Source organism: Prunus mume, linkage group LG5, assembly GCF_029339155.1.
Source record: "Prunus mume cultivar Tortuosa linkage group LG5, ASM2933915v1, whole genome shotgun sequence".
Classification (NCBI taxonomy): Eukaryota; Viridiplantae; Streptophyta; class Magnoliopsida; order Rosales; family Rosaceae; genus Prunus; species Prunus mume.
The window spans coordinates 23,762,093-23,783,939 of NC_142702.1; the positions used below are offsets into that span (position 1 = coordinate 23,762,093).

General features: G+C 37.8%; 4 protein-coding genes across 5 annotated transcripts; all 4 read right to left on the minus strand.

Moving 5' to 3' along the window:
* Window positions 1–375: 375 nt before the first annotated feature.
* LOC103332307 (protein NUCLEAR FUSION DEFECTIVE 4-like) lies at window positions 376–2,930 on the minus strand. Of its 2 annotated transcripts, none has more exons than XM_016794124.2 (2): window positions 2,698–2,930; window positions 376–2,232 (listed from the first exon to the last, which is right to left on the minus strand). In XM_016794124.2, the coding sequence occupies exon 2, from the start codon at window positions 2,211–2,213 to the stop codon at window positions 492–494; it is 1,722 nt and encodes a 573-aa protein (XP_016649610.2). In that variant the 5' UTR covers window positions 2,214–2,232; window positions 2,698–2,930; the 3' UTR covers window positions 376–491. The 2 variants fall into 2 exon arrangements, with proteins under 2 accessions (XP_016649610.2, XP_008233255.2); XM_008235033.3 differs by having other exon boundaries at window positions 376–2,266.
* Window positions 2,931–5,394: 2,464 nt separating this feature from the next.
* Window positions 5,395–7,419, minus strand: LOC103332309 (protein NUCLEAR FUSION DEFECTIVE 4-like). The gene is given in 2 exon segments (XM_008235034.2): window positions 5,395–6,211; window positions 6,214–7,419. Coding segments are annotated over 2 exon segments (1,800 nt in total). The 5' UTR covers window positions 7,352–7,419; the 3' UTR covers window positions 5,395–5,549.
* A 4,648-nt stretch (window positions 7,420–12,067) lies between these two features.
* On the minus strand, window positions 12,068–16,869 carry ATRZ-1C (RNA-binding (RRM/RBD/RNP motifs) family protein with retrovirus zinc finger-like domain-containing protein). The gene is given in 4 exon segments (XM_008235035.3): window positions 12,068–12,510; window positions 12,658–12,872; window positions 12,874–13,152; window positions 16,540–16,869. Coding segments are annotated over 4 exon segments (834 nt in total). The 5' UTR covers window positions 16,651–16,869; the 3' UTR covers window positions 12,068–12,281.
* A 704-nt stretch (window positions 16,870–17,573) lies between these two features.
* On the minus strand, window positions 17,574–21,817 carry SPD1 (P-loop containing nucleoside triphosphate hydrolases superfamily protein). Its single transcript, XM_008235037.3, has 9 exons — window positions 21,080–21,817; window positions 20,450–20,664; window positions 20,189–20,339; window positions 19,874–20,065; window positions 19,480–19,642; window positions 19,092–19,351; window positions 18,625–18,801; window positions 18,349–18,510; window positions 17,574–18,117 (listed from the first exon to the last, which is right to left on the minus strand). Exons 1-9 carry the CDS (start codon window positions 21,572–21,574, stop codon window positions 17,809–17,811), a joined length of 2,124 nt encoding a protein of 707 aa, XP_008233259.1. The 5' UTR covers window positions 21,575–21,817; the 3' UTR covers window positions 17,574–17,808.
* Between the last annotated feature and the right edge of the window lie 30 nt (window positions 21,818–21,847).

Here is a 21,847-nt window from a genome sequence, read left to right on the forward strand (position 1 = left end):
TGTGATCACTTTATTTTTCATGCTGATTTGGTTTTGTATTTAGTACATAATTTAGCTGCATAATTAATTCAAAGCCACCAGGCTTTGCAGAATCAGATTTTATTAGGAGATTAACAAAGCTCAGCTTCAATCATTGACCACTTTACTCCTGAATAATACATTTCAATCACTTCCATTGTTACTTGTCACCCACTTTGCTGCTGGATTCCACTAGTTATCACTATACCACTTAATTTTTCAACCCTAGTGCCAAAGTAGCCACATCTTCTCTCTCTCTCTCTCTCTCTCTCTCTCTCTCTCTCTCTCATGAGCATGCAACAGTCTGAATAATGATCATTTGAGACTGATTTCCATTTTGAACCAAAGAAATATCCGTTATTGTAAAAGTCACAAAGATTGCATTTATTTGAAGAAAATATATACATACATATCAGAATTACAGAGATCAAACTCACCAAGTATATTTCATGCATACATCTCAATCTAGCTTTTTAAATCAATCTCAGCTTCCAACTTTGGTAGCCCAACATTGGGTTTTTGGCCACCACTGTTTCAGACTCTGCTGCTCTTTTCTCATCTTTGAACTTTTTATAAATGTCACTGTTATAAAATTTCCTAGTCCTAAACACCAAAACCAGGGAAACAAGCACACCAAGCAATGTCGCTGCAGTGATTATAATGAAGGGTAATTTGAAGCATTGTCCTCCACTGCAATTCAACTCCTCCCCAGGCTTCCTTTCCAATCCCAAAGCTCTCAATTGCTTCTCTGCCTCCCTATCATAAAGATACCCTGTGACCTTCACATTAAGCAAATATGACCCAAGTGGGCAAGCCATTGCCCCAACATTGTTGAGCGTAGAGATATGCTTGAGCCCGAAAATCTCAGAAATTATTGAAAAAAGCAATGGCCATACCCCACCAAAGCAAAACCCTGTGATTATTGAAGCTACATAGAGACCATTTGGGACATTGAAGGCAATTAGAAGGTAACCAATGCAGGACAGAAAAAGGGCGAAAGTGAACATGAGAGGCCTTGGACATTTGTACTTTGTGATAAAGATTTCTGAGAGCAAACCCACCATTACTTCTCCAAGGTAAATCCATATGCTTGCGAGTGACACAAAAGTGCTTATGCTTTCCAAGGAGTATCCTAGGGCAGTTCCAATCTGACCCAAATTGTCCATCATTGTCAACATGCCACCTAGGCCACACAATGTGGTCAAGAACAAAGTCAACATCTCAATGCTGAACACTGCTTGGAGTATTGTGTGGTCTTCTCCTATCTCTGGTGGACTAAACACATGTTTCCAACTAGAAAGCTTGATTTGGTCCACATGGGTTGAATCTGGTGATGGAATTTCAATATTTGCAGTGCTCAAAGATTGCTTGGTCCTCCAAGAAATATACTCTTCTGCAACAACAACAGCAAGTGGGAGAAAGAGCAAGAAAAGCACTATAGCTGCACTTCCACCATACTCAATTTGTGTGAAATTCACCTTTTGCTCTACTATGATTATAATTAACAAGTACCCTGCCAATCCAAGTGAGATATAGAGGAATTTACATAACACCTTGTAATATCTCTTCTGCGGTATAACCTTCATTATCCGAATCGTACGAAGAAATATCAGAGAAACAGCTGAAGGAAGCCATGCCACAAACAAAGTGAAGGACTTTGTGTCATCACCATAGAAAGCATGGTATAGCTGTGCAATCACAGCTGCACTCAGGCCAATGTAGCCATTCAAAAGCCCGATCAAGAGGCCGCGGCTTCTCGGGAAGTTCTTTACACATGTGACGAAAGCTCCTGTGTTGATGAAAGTATGTGAATTTGCTCCCATTGTGATGTACAAGCACATGTGCCAGACTTGGGGCTTGGCTATTTTTTCTGTCACGGCAAGCCATATCATGAAGTACCCAAAAAAGTTGAATGCTGCACCAATTGATAAGACCACCCATGGGGGTGTGACTTCATTGATTAGGCCAGAGAAGATGCCAACGTTGGCCCCCAAGTCCTTGAAGAAGCTGATCATGTTGAGGGTGGATTGGTTGTAACCAAGGACAGATTTGATGTCATTTGAGTAGAGGCCAAACATGTAGCTTGCCCCAGCACTAGCCATCATTAGAAATGAGGCAAACAGCATGAGCCACCGACCTGTAAGAACTTGGAGAGCAAAGCCCTTGATGTCTGCCCAAGTGCCATGAACCCCCATTTCTCTAAATCACCTTCCCCTGTTTTTTAACCCGTAATTATACAAAGCGTGAGCTGAGAAAAACAGGCACAGGACGATCATACCACGTTATCATGATATGATCATTCAACAAGAAAGCCATGTACTACAAATGAAAGTTTTGACGTCTGGATGATGAGAAATGTTTTGTAATTTGTTCTTACTCTTGGTTTGGTTAAAGTTTTGACGTGTGGATGATCTCTGCCTCTTTGGAGCATACATACATCACAGATAATAGATACAAGTGCCCCTTCAATGCATATTGTGTCACATTTATTGTTTATATTAAATTGTGCTAAAATATCCATGTGCTGTGTGGATAAATACATGATCACAAGCTACAAATATGCAAATTAAATTCGGAAATTAAGTCACCATCTAGATAAAAGGTAAAGCTTTTTTCAATTAAATAATATAATATATGAGCAGAACTAAAGTGAAAAAAGAGGTGATCAGTTTGCCCAACCTGTCCAAAGCCAGGGCAACCTAGAGGTAACAGCAGCTCCAACTTGAGCAGAGTTGTTTATGGCTTCTTTGGATTTGGTATTCTTGGTTCAAGCTTTGATTTGCCTACTGAGTACTCAATTATCTGGAGTTCTGAGTAAAAGAGTAGTTGATTATACTCGTTTGAACTTGAAATATCTTCCGATACAAAGCGGAGAGAACTATCACTAGATTAGTAGCTTGTAGTGATTGGGTAACTGAATATTTTTATTTCTTTTTTTATTTTTGTTCTCTAAGAGCTACCTTATCACTAAGAATTTTCTTGTTTTGGTTGAGTGGATGAAAATAAAGTGAAAGAAGAAGCAAAACCAAAAATCTCCATCTTATGAAAAGTCAAGCAAAACAAAGACTTTTCCAGCCAATCGGCAGTTTATTACTTTCTTTATTTTGTTGGGAAGTTGGGAAAATTAAGAAGGCTAGCCCTGCAACCTTGCCATTAATATGAGGTGAAAAAAGGAAGAAAAATTAAAATCCCATACACTGCAATATTATATTAATCAAGGGATTAATATAATAATGCATGTTTAACATATTAGTTATCAATAATTAAACCCATTATTCATTGTTTAAACACCCAACTTTTTTTTTTTTTTTTTAATCTAGCCACCTTTCACCTCTAACAGTCCAATGGGGTTTGTGGCCACCACAATTTTTGACTCTCCTGCTCTTCCCTCATCTCTGAACTTCTTATAGATGTCACTGGTATAAAATTTCCTAGTCCTGACCACCAAAACCAAGGAAATAAGCACACCAAGCAATGTCACAGGCTCACAGCAGTAATTATAATGAAGGACAGTTTGTAGCATTGTCTCCCAGTACAATTTAATCCCTCCCCAGGCTTCCTGTCCAATCCCAAAGCTTTCAATTGCCTCTCTGCCTTGCCCCAACATTGTTGAGAGTAGAGCAATGCTTGAGCCCAAAAATCTCAGAAGATTGAGAAAGTTGTTTTGGGTGTAACGCATGCATGTGGAACTCTATAATTGAAGGTCTCCAACATATATACATCTTAGTTGGAAGAAAGAGAGGATCATCACTCACTCATACAAGTGAGTCAACTTAATGTGAAGAATTTTGAGTTTCTTTTCTTTATTTTCTTTCTTTATACAAAGAAATGTTGCTACCAAATTGCTGACGTAAAAAAAAAAGAATTACAGATCAAAGTAGCTGCCATTGAATGAGAAAAATACGAGAGAGTGACACACTTTGAGTATGAGAGATTTTCCTTGGAGAAAATTCAATTCAATGGCCTAACAGCTGCTAATGTTAGGCCCACGTTCCATCTGGGCTAACCTCCCATTCGATCCAAATCAAAGGGATGTAAGTTGTAACTGGCCTTTTAAACCAGTCACTCTCTTGTTAATCATCATTTAGTCCGGCTATAGAACCGAAGTCTGTTTTTTTATGAATAGATTGTCAATATGTCATTGATAATGTGTTCATATTATTATCGCTAACGAAATGTACTGGCATGTTATCGATACAATATTGATGTACATCTTCTCTTTAATTGAAAAAAGGGACATCCTGCGGGATATATCTATTACTAGCTTTACTTGACATGTATCATGTATTACTCATGAAATACGTTCAATTATACATGTTGATTACAGATAATTATATATGAAGTAACACATTGTACATGCTGGCATATGCCGGATGCAAAGCTTGTGTCTGTCAGGCCTAATTCATTTATTCTATTTGTTTAAAGGGATACTACCAAATGAGTTTAACTTTGGCATGCACTTGTTTATTTTAAGAAAAAGTTTCGTGCAAATCAAGAGACAAGGCCAGTTTGTTAGCAACCAAACCTATTGATTTAATAATCTGTATGTACAATTTGGGATATCGTTTTTTGCTCTCCTAATTATAGAATTTGGGGTTAGGTTTATGGGTTTACCCGATAAGATCGGTACACATGCATCGCCCTTGCTTGTATTGATGGTTAGCTACAAATAGAAGAAGATGGTGGAAAGCCCAATGAAATGCAGGCAGATATGGAATCTTGGAAGATGCTGCTTTCAACTTTCAAACGATTCAGTAATTAAGAAAAATATGTATGGAAAGAAACAAAACTAACCTGTCATAGGATTCCAAATTTGTAATAGGATTTGCTTATCTTGTTAAGCGTGCTTTCCATCGCTTGAAGGGTATAGTTCAGTTGGTTGAACTTGAGTAGAGGTTCGAAATCTCAGGCACTCAATGATATTTGTATAAATCCCGATTTCCCAATCGCTTGTTCTTAAAAGAAAAACGTATTTTACACCAATCGTTATTTGATACAGTTTAATTACTGAAAAAAAAAATCTTATATTCAAATCTTATCAACGACAATTAATAATAAAATAAAACGTACATAGTCGAAAATGAAATTCTTTAGTAAACTCCATCCCTGCTAGCTGGAAAATTGGGGATAGAGACACAAACTGACATATAGTTAACAAGTTATGTGTCCCCTTCTGTATATCTATGTTTCGTTTGGATTATGTCAGACCAAAGAAAAAAAGAAGGATGCATTGGTCTCTTTACTATTATTGTTTTGTTATTTAGTGTTTTAAAATTCAATTTTCAATGTTCATGTACTTTGAATTTTCAAATATGAAGGGATTTGGACAATGAAGAAAGCAACCTTTTCTCATATACTATTGACATGTTGGAGAAATTCAGAAAGCTAACTGTATAATCTTTTTGCCATTAATGAAGTAAACAAACAAAAACAAGAAAATCTCACACAAAATGCCATAATAAAAATCATACATGTCAATATAATTTTCTTTCCAAAATCTGTACATCTCTAACTTCATGGCATGTAAATCTCTATTTTGATCTTCCGTTAGTTTCTAATGGGTTTGCTCCATTTTGATCAGCCATGGCCATCTCAGTCTCGGCAGCTTGTGCTGCCTCTCTGAACTTCTTGTATATATCACTTTTGTAAAACTTTCTAGTCCTGATCACCAAAATGAGTGAAACCAATGTCCCAAAAAATGTGGCTGCAGCAATCACAATGAAGGCCAATTTGAAGCACTCTCCACCAGCACAATTCAATTCCTCCTCTGCTTTTCTTACAAGTCCCGAAGCTGCTAGCTGCTTCTTGGCTTCTTTGTCATATAGATGACCTGTGAGCTTCACATTGAGCAAGTATAGCCCAACTGGGCTAGCAGATGACCCAAAATTGTACAAAGTGGAGTAGTATTTGAGGCCGAAGAGCTCAGAAATTATGGCAAAAAGTAGAGGCCATTGGGCACCAAAACAAAACCCTATTATGATGGAGGCTACATAGAGACCATTTGGGACATTGAATGCAATTAGAAGGTGACCAACACAAGAGAGCAATAGGGTTAGGGTGAGCATGAGAGGACGAGGGAATTTGTATCTTTTTAATAAGATTTCAGACCCGAAACCCGACATGACTCGACCCAGATAATTCCATATGCTCACTAGTGACACAAAAGTGCTTGCGCTGCGTTTTGGGTACCCAAAGAAGTTCCAATCTGACCCAAGTTGTCTATTGCTGTCAACGTGCCTCCAACACCACAAATGCATGCCATGAAAAGAATGAGCATGTCAATGCTGAAAAGTGCTTGCAGTATGGTGTAGTCCTCACCTCTGTCTGGTGGCCTGAACATGGTTTTCCAACACGACGCGGTGGGTGGTTCGGCCTCTGTTGTGGTGGTGGCGAGCGTTTCCCTGGGTCGTGACAGATCATCAGACGTGACTTCTGGTTGAGGCTTCTCCGTAACTATTTTCAAGTCCGAACCGCCGTTCAACTCAACTTTCTTGCCTTCCCAGATCTTAAACTCCTCAATAATAACCACAGCAAGTGGGAGGACAAGCAAGAAAATAACCATGGCAGCACTTGCACCATACTCACTTTGATTGAATGTCACACTCTTCTCTACTATGATCATGATCATCAAAAACCCAGCAAGCCCAAGTGAGATATACAGCATATTATAAAACACTTTGAGCTCATTGGGTCGCCTAGTGACCTTCATGATCCGAATTGTACGCAGAAAGGCAAAAGAAATGACAGCAGGAAGCCACCCAATCAACAAAATCAAAGCCTTGGTGTCATCATAATAAAAAGCATAATATAACTGTGTGATTATAGCACCACTGAGCCCTACATAGCCCTTCAAAATCCCCAAAACAGCCCCACGGCTTTCTGGGAAATTTTTCACACAAGTGACCAGAGAGCCAGTGTTGGCAAAAGACTGAGAATTTGCACCTATACAAATGTAAAGGCACATATGCCAAACTTGGGGCCTGGCAATTTTTTTGGTCACAGCCATCCAAATCATGAAGTACCCAAAAAAGTTGAGCACCGCACCAATTGATAAGACCACCCATGGGGGAGTGACCTCGTTGATAAGACCAGAAAGGACCCCAACATTGGCACCCAGGTCCTTGAAGAAGCTGAGGAGATTGAGGGTAGTTTGGTCATAGCCGAGCACAGATTTGATGTCACTGGAGTATATGCCAAACATGTAGGTGGCTCCAGCAGCTGACATGATCAAAAGAGAAGCAAACATCATGAACCACCTTCCATTGAGGACTTGGAGGGTGAGGGCTTTGGTGTTTCCCCGACCTCCTCCTCCACCAGCTCCAGAAACCACCATGATTTTTGGTCTCTGAATTGCACCACCAAATCTCTCACAAGTTTGTTTGTGAAGTGAAGAAGTTGGGGAGGTAAGCAATATATAGAGGCAAAAGACTGAGAGAGCAATTAAAGACAAAAGAAAAAATAATCTCCCAAAAAATAAAATAAAAGAGTAGTGAGACCAAATTTTTACTTTTTTATACAAGCGATATTGGAGACGGAAATAGAGACAGGTGATGGGATAGACCCAGCTAGATTATAAATTTAAGTAAATGATAAGGACTGAATTGCAAAGGAAATAAAAAAAATAGGAAAGAGGAGCTATATCCTATTCTTATAAATGTGATCTTATCCATCAGAAGAAGAATGAAGAAATTGTGAGGAGGGTTGTTCGGGAGGTAATAATTTCAGGAATTGTGGGTTGTGGTGATAGGAGGAAAATTTGTTAGTTTTGTCTTTGATTTGTCAAGTTGATATGATTTAGTTAGAGCCTCTCTAAGGGAGATGTCAAATACCAAACATCAAATTTAAATTTGATGGCTGATGTGGCAATTTGACATTTTATACAGCTTTACACTCTACCCGATATGTCAAATTAAATTATTATTTTATTACATTTTAGTGTTGATTCATTTTTAATTAAAAAGAAAAGAAAAAAATAATAAAATATTCATTTGACATCTTGCTTTTGGAATGTTTAAAATAACATCTCAACCTCCAGCCTTCATTCCACATCAACTTTGACATATCGGTTAGAGTGATGTGAAATATTATTTCTTATTAAATATCTATATGGCACGTTTGACACATCAATTGAAAATACTCTTGTAACACGCACCTCTTTGTTAGACCGTTGACTGCCCAAATATCTAATGCATGGGAAGGCCACCAAATTGGACACAACTAAGTTTTTTAACCCATTTTAATACGTATCTTTTTTTTTTCTTTTCCCCTTATGATATTGGATAAGAAAAGTCGACAAATCATAGCCCATGGGTTCTCACCACAGTGGTGATGGTTTTCCCCTTCTGTTATGGCATCACCTCAGCTCGAACTCCAGAGTCGAACTCCAAAGTAAACACTAAAGTCTACAACGTTGAATTATTATTTATTTTTGGTTTATTATCCACAAAACAATTAATGCATGTGCTGGTTTCCTTCCACCCCAGGCATGAGGACAGTTCACAAGTGGCATTGCCAGCAAGAATTTTTTTTTCTTTGATCAAAGTCAATTGCATAGGCATTGACTATTGAAGATAATGACTGATCGAGTGTATAGATCCACGAAATTATATAAAATTAAATACGGACCGACTCAAAGCTATACAACTACGAGGTTGTGGATTATCTTCCAACTCTCAAGCTAGGTCACGCCCATAATCCTTGGAAAAAGCATATAAAAGTAGAATTTGGTTCATTTTGATTCTATTTTACAACAAATACATGGGGGTTTATATGATAGACCTATACAAACCTTAAAAATATTCTAAATCCAAACTTACTCAATCTTATCTGTATATAAGTAAGCATTTTAGAAAAAAGTCTCGTTCACTCGTTAAATAAAAAACATAATCAAATCTCAATCTTATCGCATTCTAATATTATACAATAATTTCTCGTTTCATTGTATTGTAACATAGAACTTCCTCCAATATATATTGATGATATTTTGAGACTTTCTCGGGCCAAGGTATGTAAGTTTTTCCATATATTTTGTGAGTTTGTCTTTTCATTATTATGAGGTGTCATATAAATAATAAATAGAGTTATATTTAAATTAAGATATCATGAGACTTTTATTCGGATAATGATTAAATGGAATAACTGTTACAGGAGGTGGATATCATCCATTATCTCCACGTTTTGGCTAGCAATTGTCTCTTAATAGGAGAGTCAGTTGTAAAGCAACTTGGATAAAAGGCTTGGTCTCTGCTCTCATACTTACACGTTCATATTCTGTATGCTTGTCCTATTGAAAGCCTTGACATTTTGGAATACTGAGAGGAGAAGATCATCTTGTATATTTAATTATGACTAATTCAAGTAAGTCTTATCTCTACTTGTTTTATTGTTTAATTGTCAAATTTGTGTTATGGTGTGGTTTAAGTGCTAAATTGGTTCAAGATTATTTTGAATACAGTAAAGTTTACAAGGCATTCATGATTGAGCTATATTGGCATTTTAGGGCATCTATGACGATGCAAGACTTGAGCAAATGACAAGCGCAGCAGCTACTTTGATTGAAGGTCAGGGTAAGCGTGCGCTTCCACCAGTCGTGCACTGCGAACATATATAACTTGTCCTCTGTTTATAAGAATCCGGCGTGTCTACAAATGTTTAACAAATTACTTTATAGGTGAAAACACAAACTGATAGTCTAGTTTCTTGAAAAAGGTCATTGTTTATAAGAATCCAGAGTGGTCTTAAGTTCGAACCTCATAACACCTTAATAGTGTGTATGAGAAACCTCCATTTTCTCAATATGTTGTTTTAGTTAAAAACACAATATACATCTAAGTTACGAACATCAACAATAGTCCCTAGACGTGTACCCAAATTTAAGTACAACAAGAGCAGAAAGAGATTTGAACGATAGATGGGCAATTACAAAACATGGACCTACACGGTTACACCTATGGAGGATGCCATTAAATACAAGTCCACTCTAACCCTTTATATTTCCTACTTGTCAATTCTCAAGTTGCCGTTAGACTATCACCATTGACTTGGAATTAAAGTTTAATTGTACCACGTATAGGCATCACCACCATCAGCTATATAACCGCTCATGATTTCCTCTTTTCAATGCAAAATCATGGGACAACTTATATCAATTTTGATAGGCCTCAAATTAACCCCTTCTTATTATATATTCTCAATAAATAAAAAATAAGTAAATTTAGGTTTTAGACGTAAAAAAATATTTATAACCCAGTCTGTCCATGTGTATGTGGCTCTACTAATTTTGATGAAAATGGCAAATATGTAATTGATTCAAATTGCTTACTTACCATGACCAATAACCATCTTAGTGAATGTGATGGATTGGAATCTTCTTCTTGTATGACTATTCTAACTTACTAGAGGGCCAGCCTTTGCTTCAAAGATCTAACTTCTCCTTATCATATTTTGATCTTTTAAATTGATTGATATCCTTTTTAATGAATATAATGACATATGTACAAATATAGCTAGACAAAGTGTAAAGATTTGGAAGGTGACTTGTATGGCTGATAGGGTGATCTTAACATTATTGTCATTGTATCCAATTAAATAGTAAGGTGGGTTCATCCTGCATTACTTCATTCAATCCACAAACCCAATTGCCCAATTGGCCTTCACTTGAAAAGAAAGGGAAAAAAAAAAGGATTTAGAGCTCGGCTTTAAAGATAAGATGAGAGTTTGATTCTTACTCTCATCTCCACGTATGTATGTAGATACATCGAAAATTAGTTTAAAATGTGCACCATGACTTTTCAACCATGAAAGGGGGGCATTCTAGAGAGCATTTTAGTCCATTTAGTATCTTTGCATTAACCAAAAAAAAAAAAAAAGAGTTGAAAATTAAGCAGAGACCCAATTCGTCACCAAACTCTCATATTCAACACAGACGAGCAGAAGTTCACACCTGTGAAAGCTACAATAATTCAATTATGCCAGCAGCCAAGCAAACAACACACAAACACACGTACACAAAAGTTGGATAAATCTTGAAAATTCAGAAGCTTAAAATCATGCTGACGAAGGAACCATAAGGTTTATTTCCCCACACTACTTTCCCTCTCCCTCTTGCTCTGCATAAAGATCAACTTAGCTAGTAAATTCCCAGGAATCTCAGGCGCTGTTGTTTTCTAAAGTTTGCTTTGGAAAATAGATACAGAGACGCAGAAACATTATTCAAAAGGCCAGAAAGCGATTTTGACTTTCTTTCTTTGAGAGAGAGAGAGAGAGAGAGGTAAAGAAGTATAATATATTGCATTATTCTCTCAGAAGTGTGAGATCCCAGTCAATGTGTTTACATTTAGAAAAAGAAAGAAAAGTATAAGTCCACGTGCTTGTAAGGTCCAGTTTAATTTAATATTCAACTAAACTAATCAATGATCTTGAAAATTTATGAGCTGGAAAGATTGCTTCTTTTTCCATGGATTAACTTAAACAATCATTAAAATGACTAATTGAAGGTGGTTCGTTATAGATGCTTATCCATGACATCTGAACCAATTACATCACTTTGTGCCATTATAATTTCTATAATATTCTTAGAAGTTTCGACTTGACTTGACTTTGGGGTTTGGCTTCCCATAAGCCTCAAATTCAGAACTCGTGCTGTATTCTCGTGTGCCAGTCAGTCCTTTGGGTTTACTTGTGCTGTAGGGAAAGTCATTACGCATAACCAATCTATATACTGTCCTACCAGTGGGAATATTTGACCCAATTACTTCAAATCCAAGGCACCTTGGAAAAGAAAAAGGGAAAGCAGAAATCCAGGGCCACTTGGAAATTTTTCTTTCTGATGAAAAACAAGGTCAAAACACTTGAACATACTAAAGAAGATGCATCATAGCAGAAAAACTCCTTTTTCTCATGCCCTGTTTTGCACCACTCACACTGCAAGAGAAATCCACTTCTCTACAACTCCGCCAGCCAATAAGAAGGGAGATAAAGAAAACAGAGACTAACGGATATCATTTAGTGCTAAAATTGTTATCTTTACAACGCAAACAAACAATGAGACTTTGTAATAAATTTCCCAAATTTCATTTTATGTCGCTAAATTTGTTTGTCAACCAGTCAGAAAAAGTGTAATAACTAAAATCAAACAGAAAAATACTGAATTAAATTACATCCATCAATCCTACGTAAAATTGTGTCCGCAACATCCCACATCAAAAACCTAAAAGAGCATAAACAGCTACAAATTTCATGAGAATAGCCAGGCCAACCAACATTTAGTAGCGGTCAAAGGAAGATGGGCGCCCTCCCCTGCTGGGGCGATCGTAAGGACCTGCCCTGCTTCTGTAATTTCCTCCCTCATCTCTTGCTGGCCCTCCACTTCCATATCTGTCGCTTCCACCTCTTGCATCCCTATCATAGCCTCTATCTTTGCCATAACCATTTTGAGGATAACGATCAGAACCACCATATCTATCACTTGCAAAACGATCACCAGCCGGATACCTGCAAAGAAAGCCACATAGAGTAGAGCATACTGGATGATGCTTAAATAAAAGGGCTTCTTATCTATTATTCAGCACAATTATATCTAATGTGATAAGAGAATGAAAAAGGTGACAGTGGAACAAGCAACAACGGAGGAACTGTTACCTGTCACTAACATAGCGATCACGGCTCCCATACTTCTCCTCCCTGCTGTCAAAACGGTCCCTCTCTCCATAACGCCCTCCATCATAACGGTCATCCACATAGCGATCACGGTCTCCACCAAAGCGATCCCCACGGCCACCAGCCCCAAACCTAGAATGGGATGAGAAAGAACCTCCACCTCTTCCACCACCAGCTGAAGGGCAATCTCGGGCCCAAGTGTCCTGGTCGCCCACACTTGAAGCATTCATCTTGCCCTACAGGTCTATCTCCTCCCCCATAGTTTCTCCTGCCACCAGTCGAGTAGCCTCCTCTATAGCCATGGTCTGAATCCTCCCCTCCCCCTCCCATTTTTGGTTGAGCTTTGTTCACAGAGATGATGCGATCACCAAGCTCCCGCCCATGCATCTCCCGGATTGCATCTTCCATTGCTCGCCGATCTCCAAATGTAATAAACCCAAAACCCCGAGGACGATTTGTATCTCTTTCCATCATGATCTACAGAAATACCACATTAGTCATTTCATATTAATGAGATTCATCTCTTCTAAAAGAGAACCAGGACTTTTGGAAAGCTGGGAAAAGAATTAGGAGACAATGAACATTCAACATGAACATACAAACTAGTTTTCTTATATCACTTACAACACATTTGAGAATGAGATATGGATTTAAGCCAACAATTTATATTAGCAGACATCCTAACTGGCAGATAACTTATCCTAACTGCAGTAACTTATTATACTTAACAAGTTGACTTAACTTACTTTCTCCTTGTTACTATGGATAACAGGTTGCAACGTGGTTAGTACTGAAAAAATTTCTGATAAACAATAGAGGAATCCATCTCTGCTGACCTTGACTTCCAACAAAATCCAATAATTACATCCAGCATAAACTGATACCTAACCGACCACAAAGTCAAGTGCATCTACTCTCAAACAGCTAAATTGAATTGGTCATCAGTGCTTGCATTATCTTTGTGATATGGTTAACTTCCCACAGACAAGTCCTTAATCATAACACAAGACTACCAGAAATAACGATAACACTTTAAACAACAGGCAAGCATCCATCTTGTATCCACGAAATCAATTTTCCTCCTGACCAAAGCTACGCAGATCAGCCAGACAAAGGCAGCTATTGCAATATTCAATCTTTCCACCATTCAAAACAAACCATATAGAACACAAATACACATCAAGGTATCCCAAGAAACTGCATCTTTTTTGCAAGCTATGCCCAACTTGATCCATAATTATCCTATCCTCACCAACTTTCACCAAGTCAATAAAAACCACAAGATTCAGTCAAAGGCAGCAAAGATACTGTGTCCAAGTGTCAGCTCAAAATAGCAGAGCTGATGAAAATGCTGATCATCTCTTTCAACCAAAAAACTTAGACTTACTAAGCCCATTAAAAATACCCCCGGAGTCCTGGAGATCCATGTTCTGACAACTTATTTTGATAGGAGATGTTACAACCTTTTTTTATAGGAGATGCTCTGACAATTCTTAAGTACTTTCAATTATCATAATATCACCTATTAAAAAAATCTACATCACTGTGTCAAAAGAATTGTGTGCCCATGCCCAGACTCCGTATTTGACCAGATTCAGAATTTGAGGAGGCCAGAAGTATTACTCCACCAAAGCATCAAATCTTAAATCAATATTGGAACTACTGATGAACTAGGAAGCATCAATATTTGGTGTAGCATTGATGTTGCTGAATTCATCTTTCACATGCAACATGATAACCCAAAGCATTGAACCTCTGATACAATACTGTTACTGGCACCTGCAAGGACTCTAGCGATCTGAATAAGGTCTCATAAGATCCACTGAATGGGTTGCATAAATGTTCCCACAAGTGAAGTGGCCAGACTAAGCGTGTTGGAGGCTTCATGAGACATAAAGCACCACGAAAACTTATCCACATACGACAATCGACTATGAAATTGATCTTGATCTCTTGTCCCTCGCTAAACCAGTAATGTTAGCATAATTGTAACAACAACAACATAAAATCAATAAAAAAGTTCAAACTAGTTCAAACAAAAACTGACATGGCTGAAAGGAGGCTCAGACTTCATGAGAGCTATACAATAGCAGATGAGATGATCCCATTGCCAGAAAGGAGCAGTTTAGAGTCCCTAACTCTAGTCCGCATCAAGCATAAAGTAACTAAACTAGATGCTTCGCAGCCTCACAAAATCAAGAATTTGAAATATCTGAAGAACAACTAACAAGAGAAAACAAAGCTTTGTGATATAGCAGCCACTATGAAAACTGCATAGCCTATAAAACAACAAATGACGAGTTGACAGCAGATAACCCTCTGGATTCTATGACAACAAAAACAAATGAACATAGATGAGGAGACGCTATTCAGCTCAATAATCTTTCTTGGACAACAGACACATCCTTCACCATCATGTTTGAGTTCAACTGATACAAAATATGGCCAAACCATTTACTTTCCGAGCATTTGTTCTAATTAGATAAAAACCTTTGTCGAAGCAAAAGGATGAAAATCACTTGATCAAACAATGAACATTTCAGACTTCGGCTGCAGAGCCACAGAATCCAAACAGAAAGCATACTTCCTAAAGAAAGAGAAACTTCTCAAAGTTGCCACATCAAGTGAACAGATGATTAGTCGGCCCATCCTCAAAGGATTACTTATATGCCAAATTTCCAACACTATCACAGGATTTTCTGCGGATCCCAACCACAGACCTTTTCATGACTAAATATTTAGTTACCAAATAGCAGGTGAGACTAAATCAAGCAATTAACTTGAGCAGCCTTGTACCCAATTCCACACATCCAGATACCATCTGCTTATGTTTATACTTCCTGGCTTGAGAATCACAATAACCATCAGCTATAACTAGTCCCAAAAACTCATACTAAGCTTCAGCAGCTTGATGCAATCACTCTAACAAAAATATCTCTACGAAAACCCATCTACGTACAGCATCAAAAGATCATAACCAGCATTCCAGAAAGACATGAAAACAAATAAGGAGCATTAATATACAATGAGAACAAAAAACTGATGAAATAAAAGGATAAAATCAAAACAAACATAAGTAATCGGTGTTACAGACATAGGAATTAAGTACCAGTGCTAATTGGAAAAGTAGAATCAAACATATGCTGAGGTCAGAATGGCATAACCAACAATAAAATCCTCATTAAGTAGTTTATTTATTCCATACTTCTTAGCTATGGAGGGGCACTTGATATGAAATATAACAGGGTAAACCAAGCTCATGTAATAGTGGAAAGAGCATGATTTGAAATTCGAAAATGAGGATCAATCAAACAAGTAATAAACATGTCTTTAATCTGCTGTAATACAAAATATTTCATGTATTATAACCATAGAACATCATTGTCTAAACTTCCAAAAACGATAACACTCATTGATTCTGAATATAAAAGACTATATACCAAAACCAAAAGCTTCCATGAAACTTCAACCAATTTGTACTCCAAATGTCTTGGGTAAGATACTCATTTAAAGAAAATGCCCAAAATAACTAGAAGGGCGACCAATTTCGCAAACAAAGAGTTTGACTGTCTGTCTTCTAAAAATAAACCATAGGGTCAAAATTACGGCTCAAACTGATTGAGACAGAGACAAAGTTGTGTCCTTTTAACTTACTAAAACCCTAAATTGAAATGGGTCTTAGACCAAAAGCATAAATAAAAAAATAAAAAAAAAGAACCCTTTTGATATAATTTGCAAGCAAAGTAAAGCAGCTGAAGCCTGAAAGTGCATGCCTCTATCAATTGTGACACAACTAACAAATAAAAAGTTTTGAAAACATTAGGGTTCAAATATATTCATGCTAGGAAACAAATTGAGCGTTACCTGAGCTTCATGGACTTTGCCGAAACGCTGGAAAGCGCTCTCCAGCTGACGCTCCGTGACGTCCCACGACAACCCTCCCACGAATATGCGGAAATCTTCCTTCCCTGCCATCTCTCTCTCTCTCTGAAGAGTGTTTCTTCTTAACCTGTGAACTTTGTTGAGCGAAACCCTAACCGCTTCGAATACCTGGATGCGGTCGACTTCTTCTATAACTATGCTACGCCTCCTTCGATTTTTCCTTTTCCTATTTTTTACAGGAGAATTTATATCATTTTTAAATTATTTTTGGGTTAATGTTGCGGACGGTCTTGGCCGCTTGATGGGTAGACCCGTGTGAGAGAAGGATCAGCGGTAGAATGATTGTCTCTTGTATGAAAGGAAACTGCCACGCTTCGTTTTGTTTTTTTCCCTTTTTTTTTTATGAGATTAAAATTACAAGACAAACTCTCCCAAAGTCGGCACAAGCCAAATTAAAACGGTCAAAGTTTAAAAGTGGAGGTAGGGTTAATTTGGGAATGCTATGGACAAACAAACAAAATTAGCTTATCTAGCTCAAGTGGTCGAGAAAGCACACGCGAAGTCCTAGATTCGATTCGATTCTCCCGTCTTTTATTATGGTAATATCACTTATATAAAAATAATAAATAAATAATGGACATGATGAAAACTAAAGGTTGGTATGAAATAATTATGTCAATTTTAATACGAATAATCAAAATTTCCAACTGTATTTTTTCGGGTGAAAAACACCAACAATTGGTATGGTAGGAATTAGGTGTGGACGTATTGCAATTTGGTTTGATTTAGTCCTCAAACCGCATACTGAACCAATGAAGAATCATAGTTCGGTTTACGCTTAAAACTAGTAGCATAAGTGAACTGATCTACTTAAAACTAGTAGCATAGGTGAACCAAACTAATCTATTTAGCGACCAATGTGACTGCATTTTTCGATCTTGAAATCATTCGGTCTAGTTCGATCAAGATTACAATGTTTCTAATGTTAAATCCAAACCAAAACGTTGGAAAATCCATTTGGAGAAAAGAAAAATCTGTTATTGATTTGATGCGCTATTTGGTTGAAGAATAAATAATTGCAAAGAGTTCGTTACATATTAATTGAAATAATTACATGAATTGACATACTTAGTGTACACGACGACTATACATGAAATGGCCCATGCCATGTATCAACCAGCGATTGAAATATATGTTACAGTTGAGCTTGAGGGAGGCTTCATCCATCCATCCATCCATCCATCCATCCTACTATTGGTCAGATAAAAGCGGCAGCCTCGTAACGCTGGTACCTCCTCCACCGCCAGTTAGTGATTTTGAGTTAATCACCTTCAGAAAACTTGAACTGGATTTTGCAGCTTTAGAAGAAGATTTCTTCTTGTTTAATCTCATGGGAAGAATCTGCAACCTGGGATTCATCTCAGTACCTGAATTTTCAGCAGCCAACTGATAACTTGCCACTAGCTCTAGCTGCCGGGCAATTATTTCAGAGCGTCTTGGGAGAAGCTCTACTGGCTCTCCACCAGGAATCACGATATACTCGATTGCAAGTCGAACCTCCTATCAAAAACAAAAGGAGAAAGAAAATGTATATTAAGCATGTGATATATATGTAGGGAGACATGAATGGGAATAATTTACAGACAAAAAACAGAAATGTTCAATGTGAAGTTGAATGTTATCCCTTCCTTGGAATATTTGGCCATGTAGTATGGGGATTACAACAGAGAGAACAAAGGTCAAATTTCTCAGACGATGCAAATACATACATACATAGAAAAGGAAATATACCTCCAATGCATCAATCTCTTCCAAAGATGGTTTTCGTTTTGGGGCATCATCTTCAATTTCAATGTCGAAAGGATTCTTGACTAGCTGCTTTGGCGAAGACCCAACTGATTCCATTTCAAGAATCATACGAACTGCCTTGACCATTTGTGCCATGGTATTTGACTGCAATTATGGACACCAAATATCTCAATGAGACATGAAGACGGCGTGTATACAAGCCTACATAGACATAGATACACAAACGGAGAAAGTTTAAAAACACACGAGCATACTTACCTTCATGACAAATACAGGCAACTGGTGGAATTTTGCTACACCTCGGATCCATGGATTCTGCTTCATTTCAGAACTGGATGCTATTATTGCATCTGCTGTTCCAATATCATCAGTTACCTCTATTTCATCTTCAAGCCCCATCACCTTTGCTACTTGTAGCAGGTCGGCCTCAAGGATCTATAGTACATCAAATAATAAAAAGAAAGGTTTAAATACAAATCATCTGGATTGTGAAAACTATCTACTATTCAATAGCATTCTGGCAAAATTCATTATGTTGCTCTTCTTAACTGAACTGCATACCCAACACTTAATTGAGCTTATGTAGCCTCCAATTTTGCACATTACTTTATAAAACGTCAAAATCTGAACTAAAAGTAATGCATGACCTTCATTCTCATTTCAACGAGTGTGGATTTGAAACTTCCAATTGAAAACATAAAGTGAAGCCTAAGAGAGCAATTTACCTTGTATGTATAGATACAGACTGGTAACCTTTGTTTCTTCAAAGATATATTGCTGCCAGGTTTTTTGGAGTGATTTTTGGACCAATTAGGAGAATGATCTAGATCTTCCCCATCAGACTCTATGTCAGCAGAAGCATCAATGTCTTCATTAACAGTAAAATTAGATATTTTTAGACAGTTCTTTTCTGGTAGTGGAATAGACTTGCGAGAGTCATTAGCCTCCGCATCAATACGACGGACTTCAAATAAAGGAGTTTTTCCTGTACCAAAGAAAGATTTCAATTGGATTAATTGTTGCCCTAAAAACGTCACTTGTAAGAGAAGTACACAGTAAATAAACCAGTTAAGACATTAATTGGGATTCTCCAAAGAAGAAAGCACAGAATACCAGCCAGTATAGCATCCACAGTTGCATCTAATCTGTGATGCACACGATACTCTGCTTTAGATATAATCTCAACAGCACATGTAAATGTAGGAGGCCCCTTTCTTTCAAGAATTGTCTTCTGAACCTTCCTTTTTCTAGCTTCTTCATCACCGAGAGTAACACTCTGCATTCAGATGATAACTGGTATAATCAATCGACATTTCTTATCTGGGAAAGCCTTAAATTGGTAAGGTCCCAACACAAACTGGAAATGATCATTTATATATGACATCACCAAGGAGAACTAATAGCACTTTGTAAACCTAGTAGATTTAGCATAACTTTTGTTGGAATATATACCTATATATCCAATATAAACGAATACAGAGTGGCAGAAAAAGATATTGCATTGCACCTCTATGCCACCAACAAGGATTTGTAGAGAAGGATTCTTCATTATGTTGTCTATCGTCATTCCATGTGCTGTTCCAACTAGTTGGACTCCTCTCTGAGCAATAGTACTGGCAGCCAATGCTTCAAGCTCTGTTCCAATTTCATCTATAATTATTGTTTCGGGCATATGATTTTCCACTGCTTCAATCATAACCTGTGTACAAGTTCAAAAGGGGAAAAAAAATATGATATGGGTGAAAGAAGTAATGCAAAATTTACTTGGGAACTAAAAGAGCAGTTGCTGATAACAAGTCATAGAACTTATTTCAACACTCACATTATGCTGCATATTAACATTAGGAACTTGCATCCTCCTTGCACGACCTATTCCTGCATGAGGAACATCTCCGTCTCCACCAATCTCATTAGATGTATCCACAATCACAACACGCTTCATCTGATCATCTGCCAACATTCTAGCAATTTCTCTGCACCAACATATCCTCTCGAAAATCATAACATGTTCATTCTTGATGCCAATTCAAAATGGGAGAAAATGGAAATTTAAATGTTACTTTAAACCTTGAGTAGGAAATACCTGATCAAGGTTGTCTTGCCAACTCCAGGAGGTCCTATCACCAAGATGGAACCTCCGCCCTCAACCAAATCGCGGATGACCTCAGCACTTCCTGACACAGCTCGTCCCACACGGCAAGTGAGGCCAATGATTTGCAACTTACGGTTTCGAATAGCACTAATCCGATGTAATGAGTTATTAATACCCGAACGGTTGTCATCTGAAAACTCACTAACCTACATTAAGCAGAACGTAGCATGACATAAGAAATATAAGTAACTATATCTTCCCTCCTCCACAAACATTCCAACTGTAACACAATATTTAAATTAAAGATGTTAATGATTGATAATAAGCTATTAACTTATTAAGCAATCACACAAGGGCCTAAAATTGGCAATCCATTTGAATATAAAACGCTGAATTTTCTGACATGAAAATGTAAGTTGGTATCTATCTCTGTATGAATATTCCAATCAAACATAGAAATAAATAAATAAATGAGTAAATTTGGACGTACACCAGAAAAAGACCACCGTTAACCACCAAATTGAAGATCGGCCAAATAAAATTATTTCATGCAAATATGACTCTTAAGTCTCAATCTGCATAAAAATGCTTCAAACCATTTATTTACTTGTCGTAGATCACCTTCGATACAGCGTGCCGTAGATCTTCGTGGTTCACAGGCTTCTCTGAGATCACCCAATCACCCGAAGGAAACCTCGCAATCGGGCTCCTTCCTAAATCCATCACAACCTCAATGAGCTCGCCAATCTCCTCGTGCCCGTACAGCTCACTCTTCATCCTCATAGGCAACAATTCAAGTAACATTTCCAGCTCCGGAGCGGCCTGCGGCTGCGACGTGGAAGCCGAATTCGAATTCGTAGAATTCGACAACGACCCATTCCCGGAAAAGAACCGATCCGATGGCCGCCGAATTTCCGGCGACGGAATCGGTGGGGAGGAGGATTTGGACGAAGCGATTGGCTTATGCGCACGACGTGTTCGACGCAATGACGAAGACACTGTGGAGATGAAGTTGGAGTTCTGAAGGTAACAGAGGGTCGAGGTGGGGATTTGGTTTGCTGAGTGCCATGAGTTCTGAAGATCCACAAGCACAAAATGTGAGCTCAAAGCTCTCATTCTCTCTCGCTGAATTTTATTTCTAAACACAAATTACTAGGAGACTTTGATTTTTTTTTTTCTTTCTCTATTTTATGGTTGTAGTTTTTCAAGCGTCTGGTTCGTGATTTTGTTTCCGTTGTGTGTCTGAATTGGCAACGATGGAAGAAGATTCGGAGGCATCTCCTCTGCGATTGGAATTTGGAGGGAAAGTGGGGCCGCCAAGAAACAACCCAACAAACTGCTAACGACCACTGAAAGTAATGGAAGTTCAGCCACGAGGGGCTGCTTCAC

Bases quoted from the DNA above. Each gene is read 5' to 3' on its own strand.
- SPD1 (XM_008235037.3), bottom strand. From the start codon at position 21,574: ATGAGAGCTTTGAGCTCACATTTTGTGCTTGTGGATCTTCAGAACTCA. The intron at 18,802-19,091 runs GTAAATTGCTCT...GATGTACTATAG, and splicing joins TCTGTATCTATACATACAAG to ATCCTTGAGGCCGACCTGCT. The intron at 18,118-18,348 runs GTATATTTCCTT...TGTTTTTGATAG, and splicing joins AAGAGATTGATGCATTGGAG to GAGGTTCGACTTGCAATCGA.
- LOC103332307 (XM_016794124.2), bottom strand. From the start codon at position 2,213: ATGGGGGTTCATGGCACTTGGGCAGACATCAAGGGCTTTGCTCTCCAA.